The sequence below is a fragment of the Mastomys coucha genome, unplaced genomic scaffold (assembly GCF_008632895.1).
Source record: "Mastomys coucha isolate ucsf_1 unplaced genomic scaffold, UCSF_Mcou_1 pScaffold23, whole genome shotgun sequence".
Classification (NCBI taxonomy): Eukaryota; Metazoa; Chordata; class Mammalia; order Rodentia; family Muridae; genus Mastomys; species Mastomys coucha.
In genome coordinates, this window is record NW_022196906.1 from 59,309,171 (window position 1) to 59,322,998 (window position 13,828).

Genomic DNA, 13,828 nt, shown 5'->3' on the forward strand with positions numbered 1-13,828 from the left:
TCCTGGCCCTGGCATTCCCCTACACTGGGGCATAGAACCTTCACAGGACCAAGGGCCTCTCCTTCCATCCTCTGCTATATATGCAGCTGGAGTGAAGTCTTATTCTTAACTGTTTCTGCTACTGTTTCTCTGTCATTAGACAGTGGTCCAGATTGGTTAAGTAAATGGCAATTCTCCTTCCTGGTGGACAGATGATTTTGCGCTTTAACTCACACCTTGAGAAAGGAACATTGTAGAATCTCTGAGAAATCACACTGTGTCAACCCCACTGGCCTAGAACAAGGAAAGAGGAAAGTCATTTCTTCTGAAAGGGTTGTTGGTCTTCAGTCTTTCTTAACTCAAGGAATAAGAGGATGGGTATAGGGGGACCATCCCATGACACTAGGGTCGAGGAGGATGGTAGAACCCCAGCTGACTCAAAACTCTGGCATGTGTGTTTCCAGCATTATGAAACTACCCTCCCACAATTTTATCAGTGAGGCCACCTTTTCTTCATTCATAACTACAGCCCACAAACCCACCCAGTCTAAGGAAAGTATGACCTTGGCATGCTAACATGCTAACACTGCAGGGTTTTGTTGTTTTCTACCTAAGGTTTGGATTTTTTGTTTGTTTTTCTGTAGGGTTAAAATTGAACATTTTATAGACTGGGTCAATGCTATACCACTGAACAACATTCCTAGCCCAACTTTGGTTTCTTTATCTTATTCCTATTGTATCTGTTGTTAAGGTCTATATCTTAATATAATTGGCAATTATATTAGTTTTAAACATTTATAATAAAGGAAAACTCTTTTGAACATTGCATTTATTTGGAACATGTATATAGAACTTTTCTGAGTCTGCTTTTAAGTTGTCTTAAATAGATATTTTTGTCTTGTGAATGAGACACTTAAACACAGTGCCCCAGGAGCAGCCATTTAAGATGACCTCCTTCCCCTGCTCTCACACACGTGTTCTTCTATGCCATTTGTTATTCTGCTTTCTCTCCTACTCCTACTCCTGTGTCTATTTCTTTTCAAGTCTGTATCTGTTATTGACTAAAGTGTGGTTTTTGAAGAAGCAGTATTTATCTTATAATAATTACTAGTAGATCTTTAAGTATCCACAGATATACTAGGGGAATATTTTATCAGAATTAATTTAACTTCAATTTCTATTCTTTTCAATACAGAATTTCTCAGATCCTGAGGCCTGAAGAGGCTCACACACTAGGAGCTCTTTTTAACAACCGAAACTTCAGTAATGTGTGAGTAGCTTTTGTTTTTCTTTGTGATTTGTTTCAGTTGGCTTTCTTCTGTGTTAAACACTGGAAATTTAATTTGCCAGAACTTTAAGGATTTGGGATATAGTCATTATATGATAACTGTAAGTAACAGGTGTTACAAAATAATTTATTAAAAAAGTATTTTAAGCTCTTGGAAGCAAGCATAATGACAGTCTGAAATCCCAGCACTCATGAAAATGAAGAAGGAGGATTGTGAGTTCAAATGCAGCAGAAAAGTTCTAATAGTCTATTTAATCAACTGGTCCATTGTAGTACTGACCATTTTCATATGTAAGTCTAAGTGTGTGATTATCCTATCATATCTGGAAATTTCAGTAGTATTTGATACTTTTTAGAAGAGCCTAGACCTCAAACTCTCAATCCTTGGACCCTTTATAAGCTGGGGTCACAAGTGTGGCATTGTACCTGGTACTAGTAGTTGCTAATTTTGCAAAACTTTAAGTGTTCAGAATTTTGATATAAATAATGTTATAAGTATAATGATGTATGTGTATGTGCACATGCTTGCTTGTGTGTGTGTGTGTGTGTGTGTGTGTGTGCGCGCGCGCACACGTGTATATATATGTATGTTCCCTCAGATTTTTCTCTCTCACCTCTTGTCTTTAGAGACAGTCTGGGTAGCACATGCTTGCCTACTTTGACCTAATGGAGTGAGATAAGAAATCAAAACCATCTGAATTGGCCAGAGATTGAAAGGGAGAGAGACCAACCATCTCCATTAGTTGCTGAATGGGTAAGAACCTTTCTTGTAATGGCTTGCAGTTTAGTCATTTTATATTTCATATAAACAGAGTGCACATCATGTTTTCTATTTTCAAGGAAAATAGACTCCACTTAAAGTGAAATACTAGGGCTGGAGAGTGGATCTGTCTTTGTGGGAGAGTTCTCGCCTTGTTATGTGCAAGCTGCTGGCTTCCATCCTCAGTGTGTCATGATGTTAGATTTCTTAGCCTGGTCTTGGATTTTACCATAGTATATATCTTCTATGAAAAACTAGTGTTTGTTTTTCATAGAGGCACACAGCTTTAATCCCAGCTCTTGGGAGACAGAGGCAGGTGGATTTCTGTGAGTTTCAGGCAGTGTTCTACATGGTAAGTTCCAGGACAGCCAGAGCTACATAGTGAAACCCTGGTAAGGAGTGTTGGGGCGTTAGAAACAAACAACTATCATATATTTTAAATCATTTTTAAAATAAGTGAGATACTAGTTAGGCAGATTTGATACAATATTTTTATTAATTTTTTTAGAATTTCATAAAATATATTTGGATCACCTTCACCTCAGACTCTTCTCTGATGTATATAAAGTTTTAAGAGGCCTGTAAACATATCTTCTTTATATTTTATTTATTTGTGTATCTATACGTAGGTGGGTACATACATACTGTGACATGAGTCAGAGGACAGTTTGTGGGAATCAGTTCTCTCCTTCTTCCTGGGGATCTCAGGGATTGAACTGAAGTCATCAGGCTTGGCACCAAGTGCCTTTACCCTCTGAGTCATTTTGCTAGCTCCTAAACATTCTATCTTATGAGTACATTCATAAAGTTATTTATAGTATTTTGAAAAAAGACAATTTATTAAATAAGCATTGGCTTATGGCATAGTATTGTTAATTCAAATGAAAAAGATTTCAGTGCTTTGCATTAAAGTTATTATCTAGAGACCCTTTGGATTAAGTTCATGGTATTGTGATCCGCAGTTTCCAAAAATTAATGTAAAGAAGTTTACTTCCTGAGGCTAAAGGCACATGGTAGAGCACTTCCCTGGCATCCATCCCCATCAGCCATAAAAAACCAAAAACAAACAGGAAGTGTGTGTGTGTGTGTGTGTGTGTGTGTGTAGCTGTGTGTATATGTGTGAATGCTGGTTTGTGTGTCTGTAAGCATACATACATTCACATATTTGTATTAACATGGAGGCCAGAGGTCAATGTCTGATGTCTTCTTCTGTTAATCTCCACTGTATACTTAGACATAGGGGTTCTCACTGAGCTTGGAACTCACCCAGGTGCATAGGATTTACTGTCTACATTTCCCTCACCTCAAGTACTCCCAGCTTTTACATGAGTGCTGGGGATCTGAACTCAAGTTATCTGGCTTACACAGCAGGTACTTCACCCACTGCGCCAATTCCTCAGCCCAGTGCAGAAGATTTTACTCTGATATGCAACAGAAATTCCCTCGGGGAAGGCTATTTATTTTGAACTAGCATTTTCTAGAACATGTAGAGTTTTCTAGTTGTTAGGTGGTAAAATAGGGTTTATTGCTCAAGTACATTTTTGGAAATCCTGGGATTAAACAAATGACTACTAACTTTAATATTTCCCTTTCTCTCTCTATAGTCACCTGTGTGCCCCATATGTGATATATATGGTAACTGTGAAAAAGAGGCTTATGGTGTGTGTGCGTGCATGCCTAATTTGTTTGTCCTTGGGATACTTTTTCTTGTTTGCCTTTATTATAACCAAGACCAATATGAAACACATTCTAGATTGTTGTTTTAAATACTGCTTCCTCCCTGTAACAGTAGTTTACAAAGCCAGAAACATATTACCCTAAAGGATAAAAATAAGGCTTAACTGATTCTAGACAACTGAAGGTTTTACTCTTAAATGCGTATAGATGTATGTGTACCTTTGTCTTTTTAATTTATTATATGAGTGTGAGCTCTCTTTCTTATTTCAGTTCTTGTTGTATCTGCTGAGATAGATTTTTCCTTGTTTGTTTTTTGTGGTTTAGAATTGGAGCTCATCTTCTGCTGAGTCTTGTCTGTGGAAACCTAGGTTTAGGGTGTTGCTCCACCAGGGAAGTGACTAGTCTCAGAACACTTTTATTATATGTTTCTCAGTTGGAGCTTCCTAGAACCTTAAAAATGGCTTGAGTCCAGGCTCCAGAGTCTTACCTGCAGCACAGCCAGGGATGCATTGAAGCCGACTTCATTATCTCCCTGTGTGAGTGGATAGGAAGTGTTCTGTTTAAGTGCTAGGGGCCTCACACATGCTCTGCCACTGAGCTACTCCCAAGCCCAATGGACAGGCTTTCAAAGCCTGTCTACTCTTTAAGCAATACTCGAGTCTTTGGAGCTTTTGGATTTCTGTGAATGTCTGATTTCCAGTTCCCTTTCTGATTTGATTCATAAGCCTTGTTCCTGTCCTTGTAATGCCTTTTAGAACACAGCTCCTTGAGTTTTGAGGAGACAGCAGATTTTCTGATTCAACATTAGCTTATAGATTGCATTCTGGCATTTGGTTTCCTCAATATTTTGAGGCTATGGGAATTTCCTTTGTATTTTAAGGTTCATCTATATATTTAAAGGGTTGAGTTTTGGGGTTGTTATGGTTATCTGCTTCAATAATCTAGGTTTTCATGATACCAAAATTAGAATTCTTGCATTATTTTATAATAAAAAGTGTGTTTTTCACTTCATGGGTAAATATCTAATATGGGTATGAGCAGGACTTAAATTCTTTCTAGATTTGTACTGTTGACTTGGCAGATTATAGAATTAAGATATTTTTTTGTTTGTTTAGATATAAACTCTGTGATGGAAGATGATTGAAGACAAGGGGCCTCGTGTTGCTGACTACTTTGTTGTAGCAGGCTTAACTGACATTTCAAAGCCTCTTGAAGAGGAAATTCACTTCAACGATGCCTGTCACAAAGTGGCAAAACCAAAAGAACCCATCACAGATGTTTCTGTTATCATCAAATCCCTTGGGGAGGAGGTGCCACGAGATTACATATGTATTGACGTTACCCCAACTGGATTGTCAGCAGACCTTAATAATGGAAGTCTTGTGGGACCCCAGATTTATCTTTGCTATAAAAGAGGGAGAGATAAACCTCCACTTACAGATCTGGGGTAAGTTTTAAAATTATTATTATTTAAATTGTATGCCTTGTAGACTTTGAAGTTAACTTTGTTTAGTCATTAATAGCAGTATGTTAGCTTTTGAAACAAACATACTTGCCTGGGTACAGTCTATGTGCACCTGGCAGGCTAGGGCAGGAGATTGTTATGTTTGACGCCAGCCTGAGCTATATAGTGAGAACCTGATCTGCCCCTACTACCTGTAAAAAATGGGAGTGAGGGTGGGAGGAGAATTAAAAATACAGTAACACATACTCAGAATCTTATATTTACTCTGTTCCCATCTCTCTGTCCAGTGGGTCCTAGTGCTTGCTTTAATGTTAGATACTAGGGAGAGAATACATACATTTAAATGCAGAGGGTACCAGAAAACTAATGGATCATCCTCATCACATTTTTTTTTTTTTGAGCCAGGGTTTCTCTATGTATCCCTGGATATCCTGGAACTCACTCTGTAGACCAGGCTAGCCTCGAACTCACAAATCCGCCTGCCTCTGCCTCCCAAGTGCTGGGATTAAAGGCATGTGCCACCACAACCCGACTCCTTATCACAAATTTTAAATTGAAAACAATTTTTCAGTTAAGATTCTATGTTGCCCTGACTTTCTCAGACTCTTACCTTGACATCACAAATGGATGAAACCACAGCCAGACATACATAAGAATACATGTATGCTTAGCCATGTATGAAATAAGGATCCTGGAGTAAATTAGAGTCCTAATATATTGGATTTGGGGACTCTTTTCTATTTATGATAACCTTATTGAGATATAATTATATGCCATGCAGTCTTAGCCATTTGAAGCATATAATTAAGTATAGTCAGAGGTATGCAACTATAAAAACCAACCAACCAAACAAACAAGCAAATAAAACCAAAAACCCAGAAAACTCATTTTATATGTATACATGTTTGCCAGCATGTATATCTGTGTACTACATGCGTTCCTAGTGCCCAGGGAGGCCAGAAGAGGGTATCACATGCCCTGAAATGAGTTTCAAGTGGGTGTGAGCCACCATGTTCGGTGCTAGGAATTGAACCCAGTTCCTCTGGAGAAGCAGCCAGTGCTCTTAATCAATGAGCCATCTCCAGCCCCTTCTCAATTCTTTATGATATCCCTCTTATCATTGTATTATTTGAAGCCAGGAAAATTATTTTATTCATTATTGTATGTATGTATATATGTATGTATGTATATATGTATGTATGTATTTGATTTGTCTGTGTCTCTGTCTCTGTTTTTCTGTCTGTCTCTATCTCTGTTCTCCCTCTGTGTGTGCATGTGTGTATGTTTTACCATATACATTGCAGGATCTAACTCAGGTCGTCAAGCTTTGTGACAAGTGCCTTTCCCCACCAAGCTATCTCACTGGCCCAAGCTTTGATTTTATGATCAAGTAGTATAAGGCTCTGGGAGGTTAAATACTGCCTAAGGCAATACAATTAGCAGTAGCGTTTTAAAAATTAGATATTTTAAACTCCTTTGTGCTTATTAATCTTTATTGGAAGTATTGGAGTGAAAGTATACAAGAAGGTACTATCTGGACGTGCAACTCTCTATAGAGTTTAACTGTGACTAAAATACAGGTTATGTTTCCCATAGAATGTGCTTGATTTTATAGAAATAGGTAAGCAAATATATTAATAAATAAATTTATTAAGTGGAATGCTAACATTAAGTGTCCTTGTATCTAATTACTGCCACTCCCTGTTATATTAATAAACTTTGTATGAATTTTTTTGTATTATTTAAAGTTGTAGTAGTGAAACAGTTATCCTTTAGTATAGAACTGTATAGTTTAATCTTAAAATAAGTTGTAGGATTTAGTAAAAAGTTTAACTGGAAAGAGTCTAAGTGAAGAATGGGGCAAGAAACACCCAACTCTTTTGTAGAAGATGAAGATGTGACAGAATCTTCGGTAGCCACGGCTTTGAAATTATTATGTAGCCAAGGATGCTCTTGCATTACTGATCCTCATGCCTCCTCTTCCTGCATACCAGAATCATTGGAGTATACCAACACACACACAGTGCTGCATTTAGGACGAGTCATGATACTTGAGAATGTTACCTTTCAGGTTTGAGGAAACTTTGTGCATTTATTTTTTTAAAATTATGTTTTAGGGTATTATATGACTGGAAAGAGAGACTGAAGCAGGGCTGTGAGATTATTCAGAGCACTCCCTATGGACGACCTGCCAATATTAGCGGCAGTACCTCATCACAAAGAATCTTCATCACTTACCGGAGAGCCTCCGAAAACACAACTCAGAATACGCTGGCTGTCACAGACATATGCATTATTATACCCAGTAAAGGAGAGAGTCCGCCACACACATTCTGCAAGGTGGACAAGAATCTCAACAATAGCATGGTGAGTTAACTCCATAGCAGCAATGCACTTAGCCTCTCGCCAGCGAAGAAATGCATAACTGTATGACTTTTCTTGAAAACAAAATAGCCTAACAGATCTGAAAAATACATTTTTAAGGATGTTTGGGTATTTTATTGTTTTCAAAAGTACTTTAGTTGTACTTTCACAAAATTGTATAAGAAGCTTCGTCTTCTCTTTCCCTCTCCCCTTCTTCCTTCTAACTTAAATAACTTTTCTTTATTACTACAAAATCAGTAAATTAACACTATGGCTACCTCCTTGTTCCCATTCTCTCATGCTGGATTCCATGCATACACAGCTCTACGGATGCTGTGTTGGCGGTCTTCCTTGCCATTTCATTCACTATCAGTTTTTTTCTGTTATAAAAGCTTTTGGTTCCATATTCCCATCTCTTCCATTGTCCTGTTTCACTAGTCTCTATAGTTAAACTTTTCAAGAGCTCAGTATGTGGTAGGGTTGGAAGGGAATGGCTGAGTTGGAATAGTGCTTGCCTAGCACACATAAGGCCCTGTTTCCATCCCCTGTACTGCATTACTGGGTGTGATGGAGCATACCCACAATTTCAGCACTTAGGAGTTAAGACAGAAGGATCAAAAATTCAAAATCATCATTGGCCACATAGTAAGTCCAACGCTACTCTGAGCTACTTGAGACCTTGTCACAACTTCATTCCCTGTAAGAAAGAGTTGAATATATTTTACTCCATCCTTCTCCTTGGCTCTTTCCAGTTAAGGTTATGGTTTTGTTTTTGGCTTTTGTTTCTTTGGGGTTTTTTGTATATTTGTTTTGTTTTTTTTTTCTAGACAAAGTTTCTCTGTTTAGTTAGTTTCCTCCTGTCCTAGAGTCCACTCTGTAGACCAGATTGGACTCAAACTTGTAGAGATCTGCCTCTGCCTCTTGAGCACTGGGATCAAAGGTGTGTGTTGTGACCACCAGCCATTCCCTTTCTGTCTCCTAGCATCCAGTGCAGTGGAGTGCACAGGGCTCAGTCCTCAGTACTTTCATCTTTACATAAAAACTTACTCCGCTTTTAATCTAATTATTCGAATACAATGTGTTGGTAACTTTTACATTTCTGTGTCTGACTAGACTTTTCTAATTTATTGTTTCTTGTTAGTTACCTTACTTAACAGAGCACCTCAAATTTAACAGGACCTGCAGTGAAATCTTGATGTACCTTTTCAGATCTTATTTCTTCTACTGTCTTTCTTGTCTAATAAATGAAATTTTTAACTTACTCAAATGAATAAACCTTGGGGAAATAAGAATCTTTTATTTTTTATTTTTTATTTTTTTAAAGATTTATTTTATTTATCTTATGTGTATGAGTACACTGTAGCTACAGATGGCCATGAGCTATCATGTGTGTGGCTGCTGGGAATTGAACTCAGGACTTCTGCCGGCCCTGCTCTCTCTCTCCAGCCATAATTCATTGTAGCTGTCTTCAGACACACCAGAAGAGGGTGTCCGATCTCGTTACGGGTGGTTGTGAGCCACCATGTGGTTGCTGGGATCCAAACTCAGGACCTTCGGAAGAACAGTCAGTGCTCTTACCCGCTGAGCCATCTCCACAGCCTAAACCTTTCTTTTCTACTTACTTGGTCCTCCTATAAATTCTGCTGACTCAAACATCCCTTGACCTTGATCACTTCTTTTTCTTTTTTGTTTTTGTTTTGTTTTTGTTTTTTTTCGAGACAGTGTTTCTCTGTGTAGCTTTGGCTGTCCTGAACTCACTCTGTAGACCAGGCTGGCCTCAAACTCAGAAATCCGCCTGCTTCTGCCTCCAAAGTGCTGGGATTAAAGGTGTACGCCACCACCGCCCCCTTGATCACTTCTTAACCACTGCAGGGTTATAAGACTGATCCAAGCCATAATAATTTTTAAAGTTATGTTTTTTATTTGGGTTTTTTTGAGACATATCTCACTGTGAGGACAAGGCTGAACTAATAGATATCACCTGTCTCTCCCTCCCAAGTGCTGGAATTAAACATATGTGGCACCAGTCTAGGTCCCCACTTTGTGTGTGTGTGTCTCTGTGTGTGTATGTGTGTAACTTCTATTCAAGACAAATTTTTATTATTCATCTATCATTTATATAACTTCCTACTTTCTTTTAATACTTACAAACTATTCCAGAAACTGCAAATATAGGGTAATAAATACAAGTTATGTCTAGTTTCCCATGTTACCAGTAGTTCAGCTTTGATCATCCCTGTGCCTTTTTCTACAAAGGTTTGTTTAAAAAACACAGGAAGAACAGATAATTGAAAGTAGAATTGAGGACTTGAGAGATGGCCAGGGTAAGCACACTGGATGCTCTTGCAGAGGACCCAGGGTTGGTTCCCAGCACCCCCCCATAGTGTCCCACAACAATCTGAAACTCTAGTTCCAAGGAGATCTGATGCTCTCTTCTAACCTTCAAGGGTACCAGGCATGCATATGGTCTACATATGTACATGCAGGCAACACATAAATGAATAAATAACTCCTTTTTGTTGTTTTTTGTTTTTATTTTTTTATTTTTTTATTTTTTTTGTTTTTTCGAGACAGGGTTTCTTTGTATCCCTGGCTGTCCTGGAACTCACTCTGTAGACCAGGCCTCAAACTCAGAAATCTGCCTGCCTCTGCCTCCCAAGTGCTGGGACTAAAAGTGTGCGCCACCACTGCCTGGCTAATAAATAACTCTTAAGAAAAAAGGGCATAGAATTGATATGTCTCTTGGTGTACCATGTAGTTTGAAAGACATTGACTTGTTGCTTTGAAAACACAATGGTGATTTATATTTCCTCTAGCCTTACTCTATAAGAATGTGCCTTCTCTAGTCCTGCCAACATTGGCTGTTGTCAGTTAATGTCTTTGGAATTAACAAGTATAAATTACTATGATTTTAACGTATTTTGGCTATTATGGCATTTGAACATCTTTTAATGTATATAACTTCCCCCTGCACCTGTGGAAAGCACATTCCAAGACTCCTAGTGATACTCCTAGATTTTGAAGAAGATTTTACTTGTAATTATGTGTCTGTGTGTCTGTATTTGGTTATGTGCACATGAGTTCAGGTGCTCACAAAGGTCAGAGGCTTTGAATTCCTTGGAGCAAGCTTGTGAGCTATCTAATGTAATTACTAGGAGCAGAACTTAGGTCTCTGCAAGAGGTTCCTGCTCTTTACTGCCGAGTCATCTCTCTGACCCTTCCCTTGGATTTTTGAGTAAGACTTAACTCTGTAGGTACTATCCTTTTTGCTATATGTATTTATAGTAGAGTTTAACTTATGCATAAGGCATGGTAAGAGATTAGCTCCAGTAACTAGTAATGAAGTGTACAGTGCAGTAGAGCAATAGCCGGCAGGCATCACTGCTCTGATATGTTGGCTCCATTGTTAAGTGTGGTGAGGGTTTCTCAAACACAGGCACTGCTGTTGCTGTTGGGTGTGTAATTGGCAGATAGCAAACACTGCAACTATATTCTGGACAAAGGGATGATTCATGTCCTAGGCAGGATGGAGCAGGATAGTGCAAGTCCCCATCACAAATGCCATGCAGGTTAAAACTTCTAAATTGATGGGGGAAGTGCTGATGAGGCCCCATCTCGACTTGAAAATCTTTTGGCAGTTGGTGTCTGCTGGGGGAGAGTAACTTTTTTTTTTGCTTTTGTTTACTATTTCTGGGTGTCTTAACTGCATGTATGTCTGTATACCAAGTGTGTGTGTCTGGTGCCCATGGGCCAAAGGAAGGTATTGAATCCCCTGGGACTGGAATTACTAATAGTCATGTGGGTGCTGGGAGTTGAATTTGGGTCTTTTACCAGAGCAACCAGTGCTCTTTTTTTTTTAAACTTTTATTGCATTATGATGAGAAAAGTTACATGATTTCAATTTATCTGAATTTGTTAACATTTAAAAACATATTTTAAATAAATAGAATTGAATCACATTCTTGTTTCCCTTTTGTACTACCGCTCCTCCCAGAGACCCCCCTACAATACCTACAATATCTTTTTTGTCATATTCCTTAAAATTTATAAAATATTATAACAATAAAAATAAGTATTATGAAAGTTGTTTGATATAAAACAACAATCAATTTAACAGTCTTATGTAGATGCTCGTCTACAGCAATAGTAAAAATACATTTTTCTCAATATAAATTTTAAATAACTGCAAACATATTAACTGTATACTTCAAAGTAATACATCACTACTAGTATTTTCTTAAATGAACATGAATATATAAAATCTTTTTGTTTGTTTTTTATTTAGTAGAGTTTAAAATCTTAGCTCTTACTGTGGTACAAGCCCAAAATAAGAACAGTTTTTAGACATTGGCAACCAGTGCTCTTAATTGCTAAACCATCTCTCCAGCCCTGGGAGTAAGTGTTCTTTGAAGGTGTGGCCACTGGTAGGCTGTCCATGGTCCAATTGATGCCCCACACCCATGCACATAGAGAGAGCACTAATTGGAGTTATTTTAAAAACAGACAAACAAGAGGACATGAATTTGGGAGTTAAGGGAGATCCAGGAGAGCTGAGAGATAGAGAAAGGGGGAGTCAGTTGAGCACAGGCAAGTGAACTGTGAAACCTGAGTGTGTGGATAAGGGAGGTCTAGTGAGTATAACGATTTTTAGTGAAGATTGCTGCATTGCATGAGTTTTCTATAATTTGTTTGTTCTGTCTTCTACTATAAGACATTGAAATTCTGATTTTTAATATTAGAAGCAAGCTGTTGCTAAATTTCTAAATTTTACATGAAATGAGCTGTATTTACGCAGTGCCTATGTGCCATATGGTATTCTAGGTGTTTCTTCACTCCTGCCAGTGACCTTAGTAGGTATTTTACACCCATTTTACAGAGAAGCAAATATATATATTTAATTTGAGAATTAAAAAGTGGTTCTTTCTCAGAACAATACCTTCAATAAGTTGGTGAAGCAAGACCGAGACCCAGGCTATAAAACTGCAGAACCAAAAGCTAAGCATTGTCCCACACGGCTGATGCCATGTTGTATGGCCTCTAATTCCTGTATAATTCCTCTGTTCATTTCCAAGATTTGTATCACAAAAAATTTAACTAATTTATGCTCCTGTCAATTTATAACTTTGTTAAGAATTGAACTTTTAATTACCAATTTTCAAATTTAACCTCTCAGTATGTATAAACAAGCACTTCATAGATGTTAGGTTATTTAATGGCAATTATCAGCGGGTGTCTTTCATGGTTAATGCAAAGTCATACTGCGCCATTTCTGTAAGAAACAGTTTAAAAAGTGGTTACTGACAATATCTAACTTTATCGTAAAAGAATTTACCTGTAGATATGTTATCCCTAATTAGATGACCATTTTGTTTGTTTGTTTATTTTTTAAGATTTATTTATTATTATATGTAAGTACACTGCAGCTATCTTCAGACACACCAGAAGAGAGTGTCAGATCTCATTACAGATGGTTGTGAGCCACCATGTGGTTGCTGGGATTTGAACTCAGGACCTTCAGAAGAGCAGTCAGTGCTCTTTTACCTGCTGAGCCATCTCAGCAGCCCAGATGACCATTTCTTTCTTACTGTAACTGAAAATATGTAGAAAATATCTGTAGATTATTAGGATTTAGCAATATTATGTGGCTGTTGTGATTATAGTAGAAGAAACTCATGGTAGCAAATAGAAATTTAGGGGTTGAGGCTGGTCCAGGGTGAGAAAGGCCATTCTATAGCCCAGCCTCCAGCTCATGGGATCCCGTCTCCCTTACTCTTCCAAGTGCTGAGATTACAAGCACAAACTATGCTTTTGGTTCACAAATAGTCTTAAAAGGCTATATATGGTAGTAATCAGGGCAGAGAATGTTTTTGAACTCTTTCATAAGTACGGGGCCTAGCATACAACATTTCAGATTTGATTTGGTATTTTAGCAACACTATACAAGCCTACAGATGTATTTATGTATTTGTTTCTGACTGAAAGTAATTGACATTGTCATTAGAACTGTTTCTAAGTCTTATTAGCTAATCAAGGTGTTCTAGCTAAATCCTTCCCTTTGAAATTAAAACCAGAATGTGTTTCTTTTTTCTTATCGAGACAGTAGTCTCTCTATTGCCACAGAGCATGTATTCTCCTCTGCAGAGAATAAAGAGGCATTGTTAACAGCTTGGTCAGCATAGACTCTGGCCAACCTGCTTGGGTTTGAATCTCACATATCTATAGTGGACAAATCCTTCACCATTTGTGCCTTGGTTTCCTTATTCATAGACTATGCATATAGTGAGGCATTTTTTTT

General features: G+C 37.9%; 1 protein-coding gene across 4 annotated transcripts in view; it reads left to right on the plus strand.

Moving 5' to 3' along the window:
- Positions 1-13,828, plus strand: part of Dennd4a (DENN domain containing 4A) — a 107,661-nt gene that overhangs the window by 27,216 nt on the left and 66,617 nt on the right. For all 4 annotated transcript variants that reach the window (XM_031345876.1, XM_031345880.1, XM_031345879.1 and 1 more), the window contains exons 2-5: positions 1,175-1,249; positions 1,895-2,021; positions 4,820-5,151; positions 7,287-7,536. In XM_031345876.1, coding sequence (XP_031201736.1) covers positions 4,841-5,151; positions 7,287-7,536 — 561 coding nt within the window. In that variant the 5' untranslated portion in view covers positions 1,175-1,249; positions 1,895-2,021; positions 4,820-4,840. The remainder of the gene's footprint in view (positions 1-1,174; positions 1,250-1,894; positions 2,022-4,819; positions 5,152-7,286; positions 7,537-13,828) is intronic.